The sequence below is a fragment of the Drosophila teissieri genome, chromosome 3R (genome assembly GCF_016746235.2).
Source record: "Drosophila teissieri strain GT53w chromosome 3R, Prin_Dtei_1.1, whole genome shotgun sequence".
NCBI lineage: Eukaryota > Metazoa > Arthropoda > Insecta > Diptera > Drosophilidae > Drosophila > Drosophila teissieri.
Window position 1 is genome coordinate 21874955 of NC_053032.1, and position 21428 is coordinate 21896382.

General features: G+C 42.3%; 5 protein-coding genes across 5 annotated transcripts; 3 read left to right on the forward strand and 2 right to left on the reverse strand.

Annotated features, from left to right (window-relative positions):
- The first annotated feature begins 245 nt into the window (after positions 1-245).
- LOC122621208 (seminase) lies at positions 246-1242 on the forward strand. The gene has a single exon (XM_043798997.1). It carries the CDS (start codon positions 263-265, stop codon positions 1208-1210), a length of 948 nt encoding a protein of 315 aa, XP_043654932.1. The 5' UTR covers positions 246-262; the 3' UTR covers positions 1211-1242.
- Positions 1243-1467: 225 nt separating this feature from the next.
- On the forward strand, positions 1468-2450 carry LOC122621356 (seminase). Its single transcript, XM_043799194.1, has one exon. The coding sequence runs from the start codon at positions 1511-1513 to the stop codon at positions 2402-2404; it is 894 nt and encodes a 297-aa protein (XP_043655129.1). The 5' UTR covers positions 1468-1510; the 3' UTR covers positions 2405-2450.
- Positions 2451-2731: 281 nt separating this feature from the next.
- LOC122618845 (protein HGH1 homolog) lies at positions 2732-4235 on the forward strand. The gene is made up of 4 exons (XM_043795436.1): positions 2732-2904; positions 3019-3206; positions 3271-3774; positions 3830-4235. Exons 1-4 carry the CDS (start codon positions 2820-2822, stop codon positions 4160-4162), a joined length of 1110 nt encoding a protein of 369 aa, XP_043651371.1. The 5' UTR covers positions 2732-2819; the 3' UTR covers positions 4163-4235.
- A 1082-nt stretch (positions 4236-5317) lies between these two features.
- LOC122618847 lies at positions 5318-6025 on the reverse strand. The gene is made up of 2 exons (XM_043795439.1): positions 5884-6025; positions 5318-5812 (listed from the first exon to the last, which is right to left on the reverse strand). The coding sequence occupies exons 1-2, from the start codon at positions 5888-5890 to the stop codon at positions 5373-5375; spliced, it is 447 nt and encodes a 148-aa protein (XP_043651374.1). The 5' UTR covers positions 5891-6025; the 3' UTR covers positions 5318-5372.
- A 144-nt stretch (positions 6026-6169) lies between these two features.
- LOC122618846 lies at positions 6170-20732 on the reverse strand. The gene is made up of 5 exons (XM_043795438.1): positions 20556-20732; positions 7636-7800; positions 7335-7511; positions 7162-7276; positions 6170-7097 (listed from the first exon to the last, which is right to left on the reverse strand). The coding sequence occupies exons 2-5, from the start codon at positions 7706-7708 to the stop codon at positions 6953-6955; spliced, it is 510 nt and encodes a 169-aa protein (XP_043651373.1). The 5' UTR covers positions 7709-7800; positions 20556-20732; the 3' UTR covers positions 6170-6952.
- Between the last annotated feature and the right edge of the window lie 696 nt (positions 20733-21428).

Sequence of the window (21428 nt, forward strand, 5' to 3'; positions counted from 1 at the left end):
GTAGATAATTCCATTAAAGACGTTTTCACCTATGCAGATGGAAAGAGTATGATAAGCACTGGTGAGGTTATTCTTTTAGTGCTAATATCTATTGATCTCATTTCGTATGTGAAGCATTTTCCAAAAAGTGTATACTTACTGCGACTTGAGTTCTAAAAAAAGTAGTGCAATTTTCCACACTTATTTGATTCAAAATTTACCACGCACACTTCATAGAACAACTTAATTACTTACTTACTCTGCAGTCATCCACTGCAACCAAATGGGACTCCCGAAGAGCTGGCTTCTGGTGAGCTGTCTGCTGGGGAGCTGCGTGGTCCAGAGCCAGGGAAAGGTCTACCCCAGGGACATTTACATGAAGACTCCCAAGTTTCGACGAGTCTGGGGCGGTGTGCAATCCAACACAGGGGACAACTTCGGTGGCTGGCTGCTGCGGATCCTAAACGGCGATGGTAACTTCGCCTGCGGGGCAGCCTACTATGCCCCTATACTCGTGATCACCTCGGCCAACTGCATCTACCCCTATCGGAACAGCCTCGAGGGTGCCACGGTGGAGGGCACCGCGTTCTCCGAATGCGATAGGGAGAACATTGCTGACATCGATACCATTAAGTTTCCCGAGAAGTTCGTCTACCAGAAACTGTACATGGATGTGGCGGTAGTGCGTCTAAGGGAGCCCATAAAGGGCCGACTCACTGAGTTCATCCGGCTGTGCACCATCAAAGTGCAGCCCAGGATGCAGATGGTGGTCTTCGGATGGGGATTCGACAGTACGGAGGTGCAGATACCCTCATCGGATCCGCGAAATGCTACAGTGACCATTATGTCCTTTAAGGAGTGCCGTCATAACTTCAAAAGGAACTTAAAGCTTACAAGCACAACCGTCTGTGCCAGACAGCCCAAGAATCCTAGGCAGTGCCTCTACGACGGTGGCAGCCCCTTGATTTACGAAAGAGAGCTCTGCGGCCTCGTGTCCTTCGGATCACACTGCCAAGATACCTCCAGGCCAGGTATTTTTACCAATATCAGAAGAGTGCATCGCTTCATCACTGAAATAGAAGCGGAAATAAATGCCGGTGAAATGGGAAGATCAACTAGAGTAGCGAGAAAAGTCACTAAAAAGCCAAAAAAAAAATCAAATTCAACATCGACAAGAGTAAGGATAACCCGCTTTTATAGAAGTGCCTCAGTAGACCCCTTGGAGTGTTGATCGAAATACAAAATAGTTTTACAGAAATTTAATGGTTAGTTTATTCATTTCGGTGAATAAAAATGTTGATACTTTTTTGTAGATGCCCAAGAATGCTTTCAGTTTGTTTCAACTGATCTTGCGGAAGGAAACAAAGCCTTTACCTTTTGTTCTCTGCATAAGTCAGTTTTGAAATGCTTTCCCCATTACTAATTACCTTATCAAATGAGCGTGAAATTAAACGTTCTACTTCTGACTGTTTATGTCCAGCTCTGTCAGCTATTCAGTATGTGTATAGCTCCGACTTAACTACTTTATGTTATGAAATATCTTCCGGTAATCTTTTCAATCGCTCTGCTCCTGGCGGATGTCGGAATTGCAAACTCTTCTTGGTGGAATTCTTCAGCCACGTACTTGCATGGCAGGCCACCAGTGAAAACAGTGAACAAGAACGGCTTTCGAATGACCCAGGGTGATCATGCGGTCCCCTGGCTGCTCAGGATAATGGATGGTCCAGACTTCGCCTGCGGAGCCTCTTACTTAAGTGCTCTGTATGCCCTCACCTCAGCCAACTGCATGCATTTTCATAGGTCGCAGTTGGATTCGCTCAGTGTAGAGTTGGTAACGTCGGGCAACTGGCAGGAGACCCAGGATAATATGAACGATCTTCCAAGCGCCCAAATCCGCAACATTTTCGTATCAAAGGATTGGCACTGGCCCGGAACTTTTATGGATGTCGCCGTCATTGAACTCACCAACCGCCTGCGTGGCAGTCGGAATGATTTTGTGACCCTCTGCACCAATCCGCTGAGCACCTACAAAAGCCTTTCAGTTGTCTCCTACGGAGCACGACCCATGGCAAACGTACGAACAGAGGAGATCGAGGTGCTCAACCGCATGATCTGCGATTCGGCATATGGCAATTATCTCCTGCGCGAATCAATCGCCTGTGCCAAGGAATTGAAGAGGAGCTCCGAATGCATGTTTACCCCCGGCTGTCCGGTGACTTCTGGCGATCAGCTCTGTGGTATCGTGGCCTGGGGTCCTGCCTGCAAGCGACCCGGTTTGCCCGGCATCTTCACCGATATCCACCATGTCAGACGATTCATTCTGAAGGTGACCGGTAAGAAGCAAAAGGGCAGCAGCCATTCAAAGGCGAAATGGGCATCGAAAGACGTTCCCGAGTGGCACTCGGGCTTCTGGCTGAGTCGATAATTATACATATAATAATTATGCAATAAATGAATTTACATTCAGTTTAGATCAATATTCTTTCTTGCTCAAACTAATCAATTGAATATTATTGCATTTCGTCATTTTGGGAATCCCCCATAATGATTTATTCCATTTTTTGTTTGTTGGGTAACAAACATACAGCAAGCAGCTTTTGCTAGCAAGCGAAAACAGTCATGGTTTGAGTACCAATAAGCAAGTACACGCTCCTTTCATAGCAAATACACACACTCTCGGTGGGCATGGCCGCCTATCGAGCACTTTTATTTGCGATTATTAGTAATCGATTGCTTCAGTGCCGGAAAGATTAAATTTTAAACTGAAAGGCGGTCACACAGTTTAATTGAAACCAAAACACAGCAGTTAACTACGAATAATCGCGAGAAATACAACTAAAATGGAGACTGTGAAGGAACTGGTTCAATTCATGCAACGAAATCAACGACTGGACTTAAAGGCAGTAGCCCTCACCCACGTGTTAGGTGCGTTTCAAGAAAACTGATTTTACACGGCTGCACGTGCGTTTGTTGTGGGCAACTGTGACGTCACCGGTGGCACATTGTATTTATTTACCTAAAATATTCGTCGCATTTCAGGATTAACTGGCAGCTCGGAGGGCAAGTCAGCCATACTTTCGCTGGATGAAATGCTGATGGCCATTTTTGGACTGACTTTCGATGAGAATCAAACGGTGGCCAAGGATGCTGTTTTGAGCCTAATAAATTTAACGGCCGAAGAGGAAGCAGCGATCAAAGTTTTCCAACTGGCGAAACAATTGACACCGGTAGGTATTTTAATGTAATATAATTTATATAGCTTGGTACATTTCCTTTCTATCCCCTCTCCAGGCATTCGCCATCGTGGAAGTGGCTGCCAAGGAAATAACCAACGAGCAATCCGATCTCGCGGATCCCTGGAGCATGGTCTTGAGCAACCTAACGCGGGTGGAATCTCTGGTCCACGAGATCCTGGACACGCTGGAGAAGGATGATCAGACGCTGCCCCGCTTGGCAAAGGCCTTCGCACAACTGGACTACAACAAAAAGAAGGCCAAGCTGCATTACCTGGCGCCCATCTTCTGCAATCTGACGCAGGTGCCTCGGGGCAGGGAACTGTGCTGCCACCGGAAGTACCAGTTGCTGGAGAAACTACTGCCCTTTGCCTCATTCGAGGGCAGTGTGGTGCGGCGAGGCGGCACCATTGGCATCCTGAAGAACGTTTGCTTCGACACGGTCTACCACGATGTGATCCTGAACGAGCAGAGCAGTATTCTGGTGGCCATCCTGCAGCCGCTGTGCGGCCCGGAGGAGTTCAGCGACGAGGACAACGAACTGCTCCCCATCGAGCTGCAGGTAAGAAGAGATCCGTTCTTACAAAATAGCCAACCATCTTTACAATCCTTTCCAGTACCTGCCGGAAAGCAAAACGCGCGAAGAGGATCCCGATTTGCGGAAAATGCTGCTGGAGTGTCTGCTGCAACTGTGCTCCACGCGTCGCAGCCGTGAGATTCTGCGCTCCAGGGGCGCCTATGAGATCCTGCGCGAGTACCACAAGTGGGAGGCCAAGGTGGCCAAGGACAGCGACTGTCTGCTGGCCTGCGAGAATGTGGTGGACATTCTAATCAAGAAGGAGGAGGAGATTGGCCTGGACAACTATAAAACCGAAGTGGAAGTGCCTGCTGAGCAGTCCGAGAAATTCGTCCAGGAAGACGCCGCCTATGTGAAGAGCTTGCTTGATTGAATCAACGCACACCTGGGCCGCTTGTAAATATGTGTAGTGTTAGTAAAAGTCAGGGACGATATTGAACTTTCAATATATGTATGCAGTTTTTTATTCAGAAATGCTGATAGTTTAGTTCGTAATGCTTCAGTGGCCCAAAAATGTTGCTCTAGAAAAAGTTGTACGCACGCATTCAATTGCAGGGGAAACAGTTTCAATTACAATTTCGATTTCGATTTTCAATTCAATTTGATTAGTTCAAGTAGCGTCGTTTATCTAGTTTATCTAGTTTATCTAATTATCGTTAATCCATCGCTCTGCCGCCTCAATTGTATATGTATAAAGTTCTCCTTAAGTGCTAGATACATTTGCATTCAAAAATGTTTGGCATTCGCCTTGCCATGAAACGTTTAATGTACTCTTGTGTTATTTTTACAAACTTTGCTTGGTCGTTCATTGTGTGTTAGAGAGTTGAAGAATTCAATGGCCCTTAGCCGAGGAGCCTGTATAGCCAATAAGGTGCGTATTGTGTTTGCTTTCGATTAGTTGCGTGCCAAGCAAGCGATTTCAGCAGAGAGAAAATGCGAATTGCCTGAATTTGATGTGTTGCCTGACCCTGTCTGCTATCGAGCAAAAACCGTTGCGTTCTATCAAAACTTCTCCACTTGTTTATACATAGTTTTTTATTTGATTTTTATTCGCGGAAACCATTGCAAGCTCGCTTAGTCCGAAAAGTGTAGTATCAACATGCGAAATATAAACAATTTAAACTAGAAATCGATGCATATCAATGCCATTGTCGTGAACTCCGACCCTTGCATATAGTATTCGTTTTATTTAGTTTGGTCCTATTGGTTCTCCGTATTCATATGAAAATTTAGCTCGACTTTACAATCAAGTATTTGGGCTACGCGTAATTAAGAGGGTTTTCAACTTAGTTGTTAGTTAGTGGCTTCACTTTGGTTATATTTTGTTTTGTTAACTTATAACTTTTCCTGCATAAAAGGGGAATGGACGAAAACTGCGAGTACAAACTGGAGTCTCTAAACCAAATACTAAGTTATATACTGCTCATGCTCCCAACTCTATCATCTTTAGTTATGTTTGAAATTAAACTGGGCGATAAGGAAGTTTTATGATCACCTCATGGAATGGAGATTACAACACACGAGCGTCTACAAAAGTGTCGAATTTATTTGTGATTAACAGGCAATAACTGGAAATAGAACGCCTATCTCGCCTCCATGCGACGGGACAGCACCTCGTAGGCGAAGATCTTCACCTCCTCGGCATCGTAGGGAATGTACAGGCAGCCGTGGGACGGATGCACCTTGCCCACGGTCAAGCTGCCGGCATGGTAGCCCCTGCCGGCGTACAAGGTCTCTCCGTCGACGTTCTGGCCCACCTTGACGGCGCCGTGAGGCACCTCGCCGTTCTCGGCCGGCAGCCACTCGTAGTTGAGTCCGCTCAGGACCTCGTAGTTCTCCAGCTCCACCTCCTGGTTGGCATAGGCCACATAGGCCTTGCCCTTGTTGGGGATAATCTTGGCCGGCAGCATGTCGTTGCAGTAGAAGGCGCGGCCAATGAAGATGGTGTCGCCATCGGAATCGTGGCCCGCCACTACGGCTGCCTGGGGGATTGCTCCGTTGCTGAAGTGAAGCCAAGTGTTACCTGCAAGTCAGCGAAAGTATCCCGCTTAGTTGGCGGCTCCAACCGGAAAAGGGAAATGCGCCAGTGCTTACCGTCCATTTCGATTGAGCTGCTTGAATGTACTAAGCAATTCTAATCGTTATTTCTTGGGGCTGCTAGGCAACACCTCGAGAACCGATACCTTATCAGGTTATCCGGACATGATAACCAATCTGCCGGTGAATCAACCGCAGCAGACTGGCGGTAAGTGTTAGTAGTTGGGCGTCTAAATTCAGAAGTCCATATAGCAAGGTATTGTGTCATTTATGACCGGCATTTATGACTTGATTTAGTACTTATAGAACTAATGTTTAATCGAAATAACTTTTCGAAAATAGTGCAGCCAGTTCCGAGTAAGGCGACTTATCTATTTGCAGTTTGGATATGTTTAAATGAAGATGACGTTATTCCTCAAAAGATAATTTTCCTCCCACTTTGTAGCTCGCAGTTTTCGTTGCTAATTTTACTCACTTATCGAATTACACAACTATTTATAATCTGCCCAAAATTCAGCACTCGTTTAACAAATAGGTAAATTGTTTTTGTATATGTACAATACTCATCTAGAGAGGTGAAAAATGCTTACTTATGCCAAGGTAAAACACATCGTATATAAATCGTAAACCATTCCTGCCTTTCACTAAGCGACAGCGTTTAAACTTTAAAGTCTAGATTCCTGCTTAGGAGCTAAAAATAATTGCAACTAGAATTAGAATTTGAATTTGGTTTGTAGTGTTTCTTTCTTTGATTTTCGCCACTCGAATGCTTAGCATCTAAATAGTTTCCGTTTCCATTTCCGTTCGCGTTCATCAATTATTGTTTGATAGTTGTTAAGTATTCGCTTAAAAATCACATAATTGCTTGATGAATTCCATAATGTTATTGTGTGTAAAAGAGAGAGTGTGTGTGTGTTTTACCGAGCGTGTCCTTGCTGCAGCTGCTCGAGTGCGTTTACATTTGGGTGCGATTGCGATCCTAGACACAGAGAGATTCGAAGGAAAAGAAAACGATTTCCACGCGCATCCAAGACGACTTAAATGCCCCACTTCCCTTGCAGCCATCCTCTCCTGCATCCGCCTGCCTCTCCTGCTCCGGATACTTGACTTACAGTTGCCCACTGTGCTACCTGCTGGCGGCCAGTAGGAACACCACCAGGCTGAGCAGATGCCTCATCAGCGACTCCAGGTCAGCGGGACTCGCACCCTGCCTCCTGGCCGAGTTGCACGCATCCGCATCGCTGCAGCTCTGCAGGCAGCCGTGCACGTACCTGGGCAGTAATCAAAATAAGATACACTTAATAAGGTTTTTCACAACGAGGGTTTACAACATACTTGTCATCGTAGTAGAACTTTCCGCAGTGCGACATTCTTATAATCTCTGTGTCGGTGGTCAGGGTGCCGCTGTCCAGGGCGCAACCCCTCACCGTTATCGTCTCGCCAGTTCCATCTTAAAGAGGCGCGAGATTCAGAGATTCAGTGGGTCAGCAACATCATCATTCACTTACCGTAGTAGCCGGCGATCTTGATGCAGGCGGTGGCCGGAAATAGGCCGTCACGCCCCTTCCGGCCGCCCATGCAGGGCGACTCCAAAATGGCCGTGGAGTAGTTGTTGTGGAAGGGATCGTCGCAGGCCTTATTCGCTCCGTTGTAGGACACGCACTTGAAGCAGTCTATGCAGTAGCCTGAAAAGCACATTAAAATTCTTATAGTCTTCAGGCAGAGATACAATTATAGATTGAAATTGGTTTATATTACATGGTTTAATCCGTGAATTACATGTAATGGATTCCATCGAAAATCACTTACCACTGCGAATGAAAAGGCCAAGCAGCAGGGCCAAAATAGCGACGGTCTCCATAATTGAACTGCTCACCGCCATCGTCTGGGCACTCACAGCACTCACACGGGATTCGCAGGACTCACAGGTGGACCAATTGCGGACATTCCTCGGTATTCATTTCACTTCGCCATCTGCAAAGGGGCAGAAACATCCAAAGGGATTAAAATTAACAAGCGAATTGAAGGCTCTTAAAAACTTTTTCGATTTTCCACTGAAATCACTGGCTGAGCGCTCGAGAGCTCATAAAAAGTTGAAACGAAACGAAGAGCGTAAACGAAGGCAATGGTCATAAAAATGATTATCCACAATCCGCAGAAATGCAATTTCTTTTGAGCGAACGACTGGCAAGCAAGAAAAATTAAAGGTAATAAATTGCAGAACGCATTTTTGACACAATACCGCCCCCGTTTCACGTTTCCCATTTCCCGTCTGTTTCTTTTTTTTTGTTTTCTACTCCATATTTTTATTGCCGAAGTGTAAATAATTGCTTTTCAGTCGATTTTCGTGTCGAGTGCTGGCCATGTGGTCCCCGAATGTTGTTTTTCACTCCCAGCCCCCCACATTTTGTTGCCTGTTTGTTGTTGCCACTTTTAATGGCCACACTTCGATGGCCCAAGGTGTTGTTGGGTCAACTTTTGGGCAGTGTTTTTCTTCGGTTTTCGTTTTATTTCGGGTCCCATCCTTGGGGTCCCTCGAATTATGACAAATGATCCTGACTTACGGACTGAGACTGAAACTGTAGCTAAGCTCGAGAAACACAATTTACGACGGCCCAAATGCCAAAAGCGTGTGGCTTAAAGCGATTTTGGGCGTGACCCATTGGGGCTTTAAAGTACACAAAGTGGACAAGTTAGATCCCTGAATATTTCTGACAGCTCTAGCCACCCCATATATCTATATTTCTATATGGCGCTCTTTCACTGGCCGGCAATCAATTGAAGCGAATCTGTCATCGTGACAGATAAATATTATCATTGCATGGCTGGTGGCTTTTGGCCAAGCCAAACAGATATAGCCATCTATCCACTGGCGCTGTGGGTGCAGAGGTCATGTCTGTGGATCAATATTTATTTGCAAATTATGGCTCAACCACACACTTTCCGTGTGGCCCACGGGGCGTATGTGCAACATTTCGGGTAGCCGCAAGTGCTGTGCATTAATTATGCGATTTTGAGTGTTCCCGTGTGTGTGTGTGTGTGTGTCCGTCGCTCGGTGTTTGATTTGCAGTCCAATCTGTCGAACTGAAGTCGCTCCAATGTGTTCGGCTAATGTAATTAAGTTGCCAGAAGTTGCGTACCGAGAAAAGCACAATAAGGTGAGTAAGTAACAGCGCTAATAAACTCTGACTGAACGTGGATGGTGGAGGTGTAGAAGCTTATAATGAAATCCCAAGGCTTGCAATCGGCATCGAACTGGAGTCTACTGCCAAAGCTATAATTGTGTGGCGCATTTTCATCTATTTGCAAATTAGCCACTAAGCAGTCGAACGAGCTGCCAAACACATTTTCCCATCCACCATCCAATTTTGCTCTGGCTGGAAGCCAAGTTGGCCGGAAACGGCATTGTGTGCCAGTGTTGACGGAAACGGATGCTGCTCCCCCGCCTCCCCCTCCAACCCCACCACCTTTTTCCCGCCGCGCCTTGTCTTGGCCAAATGAAGTTTACCTTTTGTTCATTGTGTTTGCCAGCTTTCAATATGCATCACTATCCTACCGGTCGGGGTCCCATAACTACTACACGCTACACAGTCAGAAATTAGCTCGAAAGCTGAGCAGATAAATTATTTGAAAAAAAAAAGAATGCTGTCATAAAGCACAATAAATTGGCAAAACATGTTATTTGTTATGGTGTTAAGTAATATTCATGAGTTTAATCATACTAAATGGAATGCGTAGTGTTTTTCTCGGTGGAGAAGGGGCATTGTCTCTCTCGCTGCCAGTCACGAGTCGAAGTGGCCATTGTGCCCGTTTAACGACCATCGGAGGTGGAAAAGTGGCAGGAGTAGAAGGGGTGGAGCAGGAGCTGAAGAAGGACAAGGAGCAGGAGCAGCTTTTGTGGCCTCTGCAGCTTGGCCGTACTTACTAAATTTTGTCGCTTCGACTGGGCCACAATCGAATCAGCCACGAAGGCAGCCAAGCGGACAGCCCGTCAACTTCCGCTGCCAGCTGCTGCCACAAAACTTTTATGACACTGCCAACGGCAGCCAATGAAGAGCTATGCCCGAGCAATTAAAAGCCTTCAACGTAGCCATTCTCCTTGGCAGGACATTAAATTAGTCCGCCCAGCGAAATTGAATGCTACCCAACGCGGATTGTCGGAATTTTTTAATAAAGTTTGTGCAAGCTAATCGCGTATTCATGGACCACCCAGCTTGGCCCCTGGCGCACATTAAAAATGAAAAATGAAGGCAAAGTTATCCCCGAATCTTCTCCCTTGACAAAGTAGCCCTCTCAATTGTAGGCCATTAATTTCATAATCTGCCTGTAAATGGCAACCCAAGGCTGGCTAGGTGGGTGTGGGTACCTCATTAGGCTCTGGGTCAGCTTTGATTGAGCGACAAACACCTAAGGGTGCGTTTTCGGTGGAGGAGAAAGCAGCCTCTACTTATCAGGGGTGTGCATTTTTTTTTTGTCTCAACTCGAAGTGATTTATTATGATTTCGGCTTTGAGTAAGAGCTTGCCATTTGCGACTAGGCCATAATCAATCGATGTAGGGGTCGAACATGTTCCGCCCTCGCTCGCTGATGAGGGTGCGGAATTTATGCAGATTTTTCGAGGATAAAATGATTTAATATTTTGCAGATAATGTCATGTCATTGTGCGGATGAATGCCCTTCTTTTCGGGGATATTACATCTCACGTACTCTTAAAGAACTCAAATAAATTTTTTCTATGGCTTGAAAAACAAATATTCACCACCAAAACCAGCAGTTAATAACAATTTAAAATTGCAAAATGGCAGGCAAAATACCCAGGTTACCGACTTCCGTTTTAATGGCCGTCCGTAATTTTCATTTCCTGCTAAAGACTTTGTATTGCAGTTGCATACTTTTCGGCGCGCACTAGTAAAAGCACACACACACACAGCACCCACGTGCATCTAAAAGGTGGCTTACCTTTAATTTGCTTGCACCTGGTTCTCTCGTGGGAGAAATTAATTTCACGCATGTGAGGCTATACACACATATCACCGTACCGTCACTCACTCACACACACACACTCTCGCACACTTTGGCACACAGTCTCGTTTGAGTTGAATTTGCATAACTGCAGCGTTAGTGCAATTTTCTCGCGAATGGCAAATTGCGAATCGCATTGCAAATTTGCAACTGCAGTTAGCTGAAATTGTGCAGTTGCAGTGAATGTCGTAACCATAACTGTAGGGCGCAAAAATGTTCTATCCCAGTTTGTGACAAAACACAGAATTATATATGAATTTGTAATCAGCAGGAAAATTAAAGAAAATCTTTTCGACCCTCTGTCATAAAACGTATATGTATATTACACCCAAATGCCCAAGAGGGGAAATTCATTACTGTGTTGCTGTTCCAGGAAATTTCATTAACATTTGTTGACTTGTTTGCTTGACTGCGTTTTTTGGCTTTATAATAGTCATGGCCCGAAACTACTCAACATGCAAATTGAATCAATTAAGTGGGCAAATATTTGAGGGCGCTGACCAAGATGATGGCGGCATTTAAGTTTTATGCAGCTCGTAGCTCATCATTCCAGGGTACGTGCCTTCAAGGCCAATTAACTTCTAACGACCTCCACTATTTATGGGCCAAAACTCTCTCCCGTGGATCCTTTTAACAAGCCAGCCAGAATGTCCCGTAGGCACGCAAGGCGATGGGAAACTGGTCACCGGAATGAAGGTCGATTTATGGCCGGGTCAAAGAGAGCTTACGATGATATGGGTTCCATATGCGTGACACAAAGTGCGGGTATTGGCCAATGTCGAGACATTTGCAGTGGGGCTTATGGCCAAGCTCACCGTTAGTTAAGTGGTTAAGCATTTTTCTGTTTTAAGCTTTTCAATCAATGAAATTCTGACGGCGCCGTACCGAGTTAAATATATTTTCTGTTGCCATTCGGAGGCATTAAATCGTGTAATCCTGTTATACGTGACCATGAGCACCGCAGATATAAAATGCATGGCGGCAGGAAGTCTGAATGCGAAGCCACAAATGCGGATCGAATCAATTACCAAGGGGATGACAGCAATCAGAACCATGGAAATGCTTTTATTTGAAAATCCGGCCTAATAGCCATGATCTATTAGACTCGTGTGCCATTTAAATGGTCTTTAAATCAAGAAACTTATTTAATATTTCCCATTAAAGAACCGCAATTACTGAGAAATACCCAATCTAATAGCAGAACTCATCTAAGCAGGACTTGGCCCCATTTTCAGCTTTTTAAGCCTGTGACTGGAGGCCAATAGCCACTTCAAAGGCACTGCTCGAGATGAGAGCAAAAAGCCACAGACTGCATATGGCGAACTAGATGGCGAACTTTTTGAATTTCATGCAAAATAGCTGTGCTCGGTGGCAATATCTCCACCCCTTCTGTGTTGTTTCCCAGGAAAACTCTGAGTGCGATGGTGTTGTCAGACAATGCGTGCCACCTTCAGAGTCGTTGACATCGATTCGAGCAGTATATACACACCCGTTGTGAAGAGTGTGCGTCTATTTCTATGCAGTGTTCAATGACTCTCAACCGCAATTGATTGAGCAGCCACCACCGATGCTCTTCTATATCCTCTGTTATCCGACACTTTTTTATTGGCTCTCGATGATGCCAATGCTCACACGCCTCGGTGGTCAAAGGGAGCAGTCAACAGGTGCAAATCCATTCAGTGGGTTGAGGTTTCTCGGAAGCCCATTTAGTTGACCTTTTCGCAGTTAATAGTCGGGTGGTTTTCGGTGGCTTAAAGTTCGCTTGCTACCAGCGGACTTCGCTTAGGCATTTGAATAAACTTTTATTTTCCATTTATAATCTCTCAAATTTCTCTATTTAATTTGAGTTGACTGCTCTAGTAAATGATGGAACAACAACCAAGACGTCAAATCGTAGTTTATAAGTTAGGAAGCAATCTAAATTTTTAAGCAATTCCATGAATAACAAAGCAGCAATCAACACATTGTGCAAAGCGACCATGGCCGAAAGGGAAAAGTTTTCTATTTGTATCTTCTGCTCTTCGAATTTGCCGGCAACTTCAGCCAAAGAAACTCAATTTAAAGTCGGGTGTGTGTGTTTGCACTGGCATGACTGAATGACATATTGAATAACTGAGTGAGCTGTCTCACGCAGCCCGACGAAAGGGAAAACTTTTAGAGCGAAAAACAGAAAGTAATTCGAGCCAACCAACCAGGCAATTCATTTTATGCAGACACCTCTGGGTTACAGCCATTCCATTCCATTCCATTCCATTCCCGATGGGATGCCCCACATAGCATCGTGTTAAGTCCGGTTAATTAATGCGCCCTTAACCGGAAAAAACAATTCTGCAAATGGGGAAATTTAAATTTTCCACATACACACATAGGCGTTGGGGCACTTAAATTGGCTTGTCGACTTGGCATTTTGTGGTTTGGGCTCGATGGAAATTGATGCCAGGCTTCTAAGCCACAAACTTTCAGAAACTGTATCACACATTGTCTGCTTTAAAAAAGGGACCCTTACAAGTGAATTGTAGAATTTAATTTAATCATTGTAATAAGAAATAAAAGTCAGAAAAAGTGGAACAATCACCTTACTTGCAATAAATTTCATATATGGCACAGGTAGCCACAATGTTTTGCAAATAAAAGAATTAAAGCTCAAATGGGACGACATTTTATTTCCTTTCAGCAATTTTACCCAGGCAATTTTCATTGTCATCCGTAGCTTCCACATGCTTCCTCGTGGTAATTCATTTATTTTTATTATATCAAGTTAATTTACCAAGTAATGTTTGTGTTTGTTTCATATGGATAAAAGTTACGCTCGAAGGGGAAGCCTAACTATCACATAAAAGGCTTTCTCATCAGACAAAGTGCATTCAGGGCAACCAACAACTGCAAGCATATTGTGGCAACGAGTTTGCGGAGAAAAAGAACTAACTAACCACAAAGTGCGCCCCTAGAGTTTCTTCGTTTTTCTCTTCTCTACGTTTTTCCAGTTTTATTTCAATGCATATTTATTTTAATTTGAACCAGCCAAGCGGCACAGCAAATTTCCCATTTCTCCCATCCATTTTTGCAACAATAACTTCGAGAATGCCGCAAAGTATGCAACTGCATAGTTGCGAGTTCTCTTCATCAAAGTGGGGAAATCCTTTGCTTTGGAGTTGCCTTTCCGAGTTTCCTCACAGAAGGAGTCTTTCACAGAAGTTACATTAAACTTAAAGATTTCTATGGTTGAAATTGTAAGTGAACCTCACATCGTTAGTAATTTATTTTATATTGTACCAAATACTTGTTAATTAACTGAAACTTTTACTATATTCGTAAGAAGGGCAAACGGAAAATCTTTGTTCTGAATATATTCATAATGAAACTGCGCAAAAAAAAACAATTCAATTTGTCTTCGTGCGAAAATGCAAAAATAATTAAGGCGTGCTCCGAACAAATAATGAACTTGCTGAACATTTTTTCATTTGGCTCAAGTGAGACAAGGTGAAAACAGCATGAAATTACGAAACGGCGCTGAAAATGTAAAAAGTTGTTGCCATTTAGAAAGAAGTTTTTACCCAAGAACTTGCTCGCAAGATGGTGGGGCAAAGTTTTTCAATAAGCGGCCTTGCCAGCAGCAAGCCAAAGTGAATTCAGTCAAACGCACGATGAACAAGTTAACAAAAAACTACACAAATGTGGCAAGCTTAGCTCGGCCGGAGAAAAATACAAGGCTCCCTCAAGCAAGTAATCAACAGAAAGGGCGGCCAGGACCAACATGCATTATAACTTAAGTCAATAAAAATAATTGAAAATCAACAGCGGCGGAAGTGGGAGTAATGAACCCAACAGTCATGTCGACGTCCTTTTCCCGATGGAAGTGAAAGGCAACGCCTTCATTGCTTGTAGTCCGCAATATCGAAATAAAATCGAAGTCACCACAAACAAAAGGTATGAGTGTTTGGAGTTTATTGACGGATTGACGGCACGCAATAAAAACAGGGTCGAGGCATAAAAAATCAGCGGGAAACGCAAGGAAAACCGGAAGTTGTCGGCGGCGGAAACTTGAGGCCTCCAGTTGAGCGGAAGGTTTGAAATAAATAAAACATCAGATGACGTTGTCAGTTTTGCGGGTAAAATAAAAATAAGTATGCTGTAGGCCATTGATGGTTTGACTTCCGATACTAAAGGGGTTACGACATCAAATTTGTACGTATTTTTCAGGACACGATATGTGTGGATTTCCATGCTTTTTTTAAGGCTTAATTGTTTCATCATATGATAGTAGACTATGATTTAAATGTGCAAATGATCAAAGCCCATTGCTATGCAATTGGTTGTCATGCTGAAATTAACCGCGTTACAAGCAATTTAATACAAACAACATTTATTTCAGCCGCATCATCAAAAATGTGTTAAATTAATAAATTCCACATCATTTTTATACACAAAGCTGTTTTCATATAATTTCAATACTCAGCGCTGTTGTGCCACATAAAAAGCGAGTCGAACAAAAGGAAGGATAATTTTCATTTTTTCTCTTTTGTGCATGCATTATGCAAAACCCATCACAGGCGAAACGCACACTTTAGTTAATAAAAGCCAACGCACGGATATTTAATTTTCGTTAAGCAAAGTGAACAAAGGCTGGAGGAGGAAATCCATCCGATGATTGGCATTGTTGTTAAACGGCTCCATCAAAATATGGCTTTAATCGCAATGGAGTGGCCTCATCGGCTCATCGCCTCATTTTGCCCGGAAATCGACCTGACCTGCTGTCATTTTTGGCTGACTCTGCTCCCATCGTCCTTTTGGAGCACGATCCGGGAATAGACAAGGCAACTTGTGGCAAAAGTTTGCGGCTCCGGCCAAAACCAACCCATTCTCCGGATTTTCATTCTAGCCAACTAAGAAGGTCAGACTTGAAACGGCAGGTTTGAGACAGGTAGGCAATTGGGAGTTCTTGGGTACAAAAAGAAAAACTAGACAGTAGACAAGACACGAAACGATGCTGACAGCTTAAGTCTACATCAATTGATAACTGTCAAACTTAAACTCAACAGCCTCATACTTTTCCATCGGTGATTGAAGTTGTTAAAGTACACAATTAAGCAGAGTACATCGATTTAAATAACAAAATGTTCATAATAAATAATCCATTTGTTTCCATAAATTCCATTTGAAAAATAAAATTAAGTATTTTACAGAAAAGACCAAGTGGAAAATGGTGGCTACTATGCTAAGTGAGCGGAATAAATTAACAAACCAAATGAAAATCAACATTTTAGCATAAATATTCAAGCTTAAATAAATCAAAACAAACGAGAGAAATGCTCACTTAATGAATGAAAAAAAAAGACCATTTATCTGCTAGTATTCTAAATAGAAAGAAAGCACAGTAAACTTCATGCAAAATAAGGTTAGAAAGCGAAGCACAATCGTATCCTTCCTAACCGGAAGTAATCTGCAGAGTGCGAACTTGTAACTCATCTTCCTGTTTCCACTCTCTGCCGAGAACTGTTCTTGCCTTTAATTAACCGAGCGGTAGTCGTACTTCACTTAGCTGCTTTCCAGGATACTTGGATGTAGATCCCATGCCTCGATAGAATTTTGTGTACCTTTTTAACAAACATGGCTAGTGAGGAGCCTATAAGCTTCTTAAATCGCCAGGTGAACAGGCCAGTGAAGGCACTTTCTGCTGTTTACCTGCCAGTTAATTTGCATAATGCTGGGCATTGGACGAGCATGGGCACTTATTTGCCGAACGCTTCTGCCTGGGCACTTGATTTTCCTGTAAAGTCTTCATTTGTCAACAATTTTTCATCTCTAATGAGGCACTTCCACTGCCCACACGCAAATGAGTTCGTTACCGTGAAGGCAGAAAATGAATGTCAAATACTTTATTTAAATGTCGGACAACAGTGTTCAGTGCGACTTTAATGTTCGCAACTTAAGACTCCATTCTTTCTTGTCTTATGGCAACCTTTCCTGTTTGGAAAGGAAATTCTGTTGTCACCAAGTTAAATTGATGAGCATTAGCTTCTCAACACAAAATACGGGAGTTAGGCAAGTTCTTAATTGCTGAAAAATTCAACTGTGTAAGAATACGTGTGTTCTGCTACTTTAAAATCTTTAAGCGTGATAAAAAAAAAGTCTGCAATAAGTGCGTAAACGTGTATTAAAAGTGTTTCTTGCAAGGAGCTATTACTGGCAGTCAAAAACACAGTGAAGGGATAAAGCGAAGAATAAAAGGGTCTGAAACTGACGATTGGGTGGCACTTGTAGACATTGATTGGGTGAAAATCGATAGCATTACAGGGAATCTGGGTCGCCGACGGGAAGACCCAACTTGTAATCGAAAAGCTTATACCACATTCTCAATATTCAATTACCAGTGTCCGGCAAAGGTCCTGCCATCCACGCAGTTGGCCAATTCCACTGTCCGGGGTGTGAATGCTAGACAGGCCAAACGATGGGTTTGTGGAGGGCATTTGGTCCCGTCTGCTGCTGGTCTCTTTGTTGTCCTCGCTGGCACGCACAATTACGCGGAAAATAGCGAAACTGCAGGCGGCGTGAGCGAAAAAGGGCAACGGGCAAACGACAGGGCGTATACGTGATGTTTGCCTCGGGGCCAAAAGCCGGCGAAATCGAGGATTTTCAGATGAGAGCTTTATCGATGCGGGTCAGTCGCTGAAATCTATCGAATTTCATGCTTTCAACTGATTTGAATACAGAGAGAATACACATAGTATGAATTGAAATCCCTTTTTACTTATAAAAATAAATAACTACAGCTTCTGGTTAAAGCTATAAAACGTATGCAGCAATAACAGTTTTAAGTGTAAAGTCATGTACCAAATATGTATAAAGATAAAAGAAATAATAAATGTTTTTGTAATGTTTTTCCCCATTTTCAGCTGAAGTAACGTGGCAGCAAAGATTAGTGCTCTTTGATTTTTATTTTCCCGAATTAAGTTTATCCAAAAACACTTTTATCCAAAAAAGAGAAATACGTGTGTAGCGCATACGTCGCGTGTGACCAAGGACAACATAAGCCGTCGACTTCAGCGTCTCCTGCATGTTTTGTGTGAAACCAATAGCAATAAATTTTCCTAGGCAAGCACGAAGTTCCTATATACATTCTCTACACAGCGAGAAAGAAAAAAACAAACGAGAAAAGGGGGAATAACACCACCCCGGTGTTTTACTGGCTTTATGAAATTCAAATTTTATTACAGGCAAGATGAGCCCGGGAATTGAGTTTCAGTTTGAAATAACACAAAACAAAATTATATGCATGAGTTTTTCTTCAAGAATATGCAAACAAGTTTTCAGCTTAGCCGTCGGCATTTTGAAACATGGTCTTTCATATCAAAATGAAGAAAAAACTTGAATGCCAAATGACAACTTTCGATTTGATTAAAATGACTCAATTTAAAGTTGAAAGCAAACCAAATTGTTTTTTACACGCGTGTAATGTTATGCCCTTTTTAATGCTTATCTTTTTTATACTTTTTTTACAAACGTATTTGTAAACAAGATGAAAAATGATATTCAATAGCTATCGTTTTCTAATGCCACACCTTCTCCATAATTCTTGGAATGGGTTCCTACATTTGCCATCAGTTTTTTTTTTTTCGTATTGAATTTCGTTTTAATTGCAAAATTCTTGTTATGGAATTTAAATCCATAGTGAATGGTTTCGCAACCCAAAAACCTTTCAAAGTGGCAAATGGAAAAGCTGTTATAAATAGGCTTTTACTACTTTTTACAAATTTGTATGCTTTGATTAATTGTTGATGTCACTAATGATTTTATGTCACCGGCTGATGTTTGACTGCCGAAAAAATGTCATTTGATTTAATTGCTTTCAAATTGCAATGTTTTTAAGGTGTTTTTCAATGTGTGTGTGTTGCTCTATTTATGCGTCGTTAAATGCACACACATCAGAATGCAAATTGAAAGCTAAATAAAAAGCCAAACTTTTCTTGTTTCAAAATGTGAGATACAAGCCGACAACGAAAAACAAGCGAATTTGGCAGGGAGTCGAATACAAAATACACAAAATGTGGAAAATGTTGTAAATGCTTTGTGCTGTCATTTCAGTTGAACATTTCAACAAATTTGGTTTTTATGACAGCCAAATGTGTGTGTAATTATTCCTGTCGAATGTCGGAATGGACGCTGAGGGACCTTGGTCAGACTTGGCAGGAAAATTGCCCCGAACAATTATTATGATGGCTGATAAGCCTCACGCACACTCGCAGACACACTCAGACACTCTCACCCACACACCCACTAGCCCACAAGCACACGTGCACTCGCTCGTGTGTAGTAAAAGAGTGGAGTTGGAATTTGCTTTGCTACGTGACTACTGGTAATTTTCGTGCACATTGCGTATACGTAATGTGACGCCGGTCCCAACTAAATGGCCCTGCCGCCGTACTAACGCACCACATTTGCAAGGGCTTTGGTGCCCCTTCAGGTTTCATGCACAGCGAGAAAAACTCAAGGCAATCCAAAACTTATTTGGTGTAAAAATGTTCGTAGTGCGAAGAAAGAAGTAGAAATACTCAATTGCAATAATTTATGCATTATTCTAAACTCCCTCGTTGTATTTGTAGACTGAATATATTTATTGAAACACCTTTTTTTCTCGGTGTAGGGTTTTTGTGCGCTTTCTTTCCTTACCCCTCTTATTGTCGCCTTTGCCCTCGTTATTTCGCCATTTATGCGACTACCTTTTCGTCCCACCCTTTGCCACTGGTACCATAATGTTGCCTGCTTTTCCACGCAATTTTGTTGAGTCTTTCGGTTTCTTTTATTGTTTTATTTTTATTGTTTATTACCGCATTATTTCTTTTTTTGTTTTGCGTCCATGCACTTTCCCTCATTTTTGACACGAAGTGCACTGTCAAAGGTAAACAAAGGTAAAAGCTGAGAAAATTTAGCTGATACATTGTCAGCTTATTAAATATGCCAACGGACGGGAAAAAAGGGCTGGTACATACAAGTATATTGCATATATATACTGAGTGAAGGCGGTGATAATCCTGGCAACTTGGCTTAATTGATTTTCGTAAAAGTTTGAAAACCAAATTACAAGGAGTAATCAGAAATTCTTTTAATGGATCCCAACAACTTTGCTTAGATGAAAAGAATAATTACTGACTTCACAAGAATGTTTTCGCTTGTGTTCCAACGTGGCAAAGCTTAACCTAATTAAATAATTCCTGGCACGTTTCGAATCTGAATCAATTTTATTTAATTACACACTTATGTACAATCTCAGAGTGTGCTTCAGATATTTTTGGCACTGGCCATCATCAATTTCCCAAGCTCTTGGCCGGATAAGCATAAATACTCTGTTCAATCTTTCGCTTATGGTGATTAAATCACATAATTGATGAGCATGCTCCAATTTTATACGCCGTCTGATTTTTTCCAGATGAAACAACAATAAGTGTCTGAATCCACATCGTCTTTAAACCACATACAAGAGCGTGAAATTCTTGAAAAAACTGTTGATTATATTAGGCGAAAAGCCACTTGACTTAAAAATTAGTTTTATTCTGAAATTGGGCTTGTATATTTTGCTTATAAAAACTTCGTTGAGATATTCACAAAAACACATGAGACAAAAAGTTTTTGGTACTCCATGTTCTGCGGATCAATTTAAATAGAGTTGGGAGATGCACAAAAACTAAAACTTTTTACTTAAGAACTCATACCATTTAACTATGTATATTTCAGTCGCTTTCCTATTATTTAACAAACACTTTGCAATCTTAAGCTGATATTCATAAATCCGTTTTTTCACACCCACGTGTCGCTTTGAAGTTCGTTACGTAGTTTTAAAAGTATCTTTTTTCAATATTCCGTTGCGAACTGTTACGGTGCGAATCGGATGAAAGCCGCATGAGAACTGAATTTTTATCGGACAGACGGCGGCGTCGACTGCGATGCCGAATAAGTCGGACAATTTTGGAGTCTGCGCAGGAAGTACGCCGTGAAAATGAAAACAAACTTAACCCGTAGAATGGTTTTGTGCCTTAAATTACAGTCAAGGGGAAACACAAAAATGGCCAGTACATTTTAGATTAGTAAGTTTGCATTTAAACTTGCCAAAAAATAAATTTAATATGAGATATGTATCCAACGTATTACAAAAAATTTTAATTTTTGTAAAAGAAATATTTTTTGGGTTCATAATATCAAGTCGAAAAATGAAATATCTTTTCATTTTCTTGTACTCGAAATCTGGGCAGAATGTTTATCTTCAGGCTAGGTGTTTTGACTCACTTATTGGCCAATGGAAAAACCGCTTAGTATATACAATCTCAGGTACTTCACGGCGGCAAAATATTTATTTCAATGGAATATACTTCTGAACTTAATTGAGTGCACTGCTTACAAATTTATTTTTCGTGCATTGTTTAGCCTGGAATTTGTTCTGTATTTTCTTTGTTTTCGCTCTTCTATTTTTAAATTTTGCTGTTTACATTGCGGTGAGTACAGCCAGAGCAACAGCAATGCAATGGAACGTTTAACGATACCACGAAAGGTATAACATTGTACATATGTCTAATACTACAGATGCAACG

Excerpts from the sequence above, each read along its gene's own strand:
- LOC122621208 (XM_043798997.1), top strand. The coding sequence starts at position 263 with ATGGGACTCCCGAAGAGCTGGCTTCTGGTGAGCTGTCTGCTGGGGAGC.
- LOC122621356 (XM_043799194.1), top strand. The coding sequence starts at position 1,511 with ATGAAATATCTTCCGGTAATCTTTTCAATCGCTCTGCTCCTGGCGGAT.
- LOC122618845 (XM_043795436.1), top strand. The coding sequence starts at position 2,820 with ATGGAGACTGTGAAGGAACTGGTTCAATTCATGCAACGAAATCAACGA. Across the intron at positions 2,905-3,018 it reads AGCCCTCACCCACGTGTTAG|GATTAACTGGCAGCTCGGAG; the intron begins GTGCGTTTCAAG and ends GTCGCATTTCAG. Across the intron at positions 3,775-3,829 it reads TGCTCCCCATCGAGCTGCAG|TACCTGCCGGAAAGCAAAAC; the intron begins GTAAGAAGAGAT and ends AATCCTTTCCAG.
- LOC122618846 (XM_043795438.1), bottom strand. The coding sequence starts at position 7,708 with ATGGCGGTGAGCAGTTCAATTATGGAGACCGTCGCTATTTTGGCCCTG. Across the intron at positions 7,512-7,635 it reads TGGCCTTTTCATTCGCAGTG|GCTACTGCATAGACTGCTTC; the intron begins GTAAGTGATTTT and ends TGTGCTTTTCAG. Across the intron at positions 7,098-7,161 it reads AAGTTCTACTACGATGACAA|GTACGTGCACGGCTGCCTGC; the intron begins GTATGTTGTAAA and ends ATTACTGCCCAG.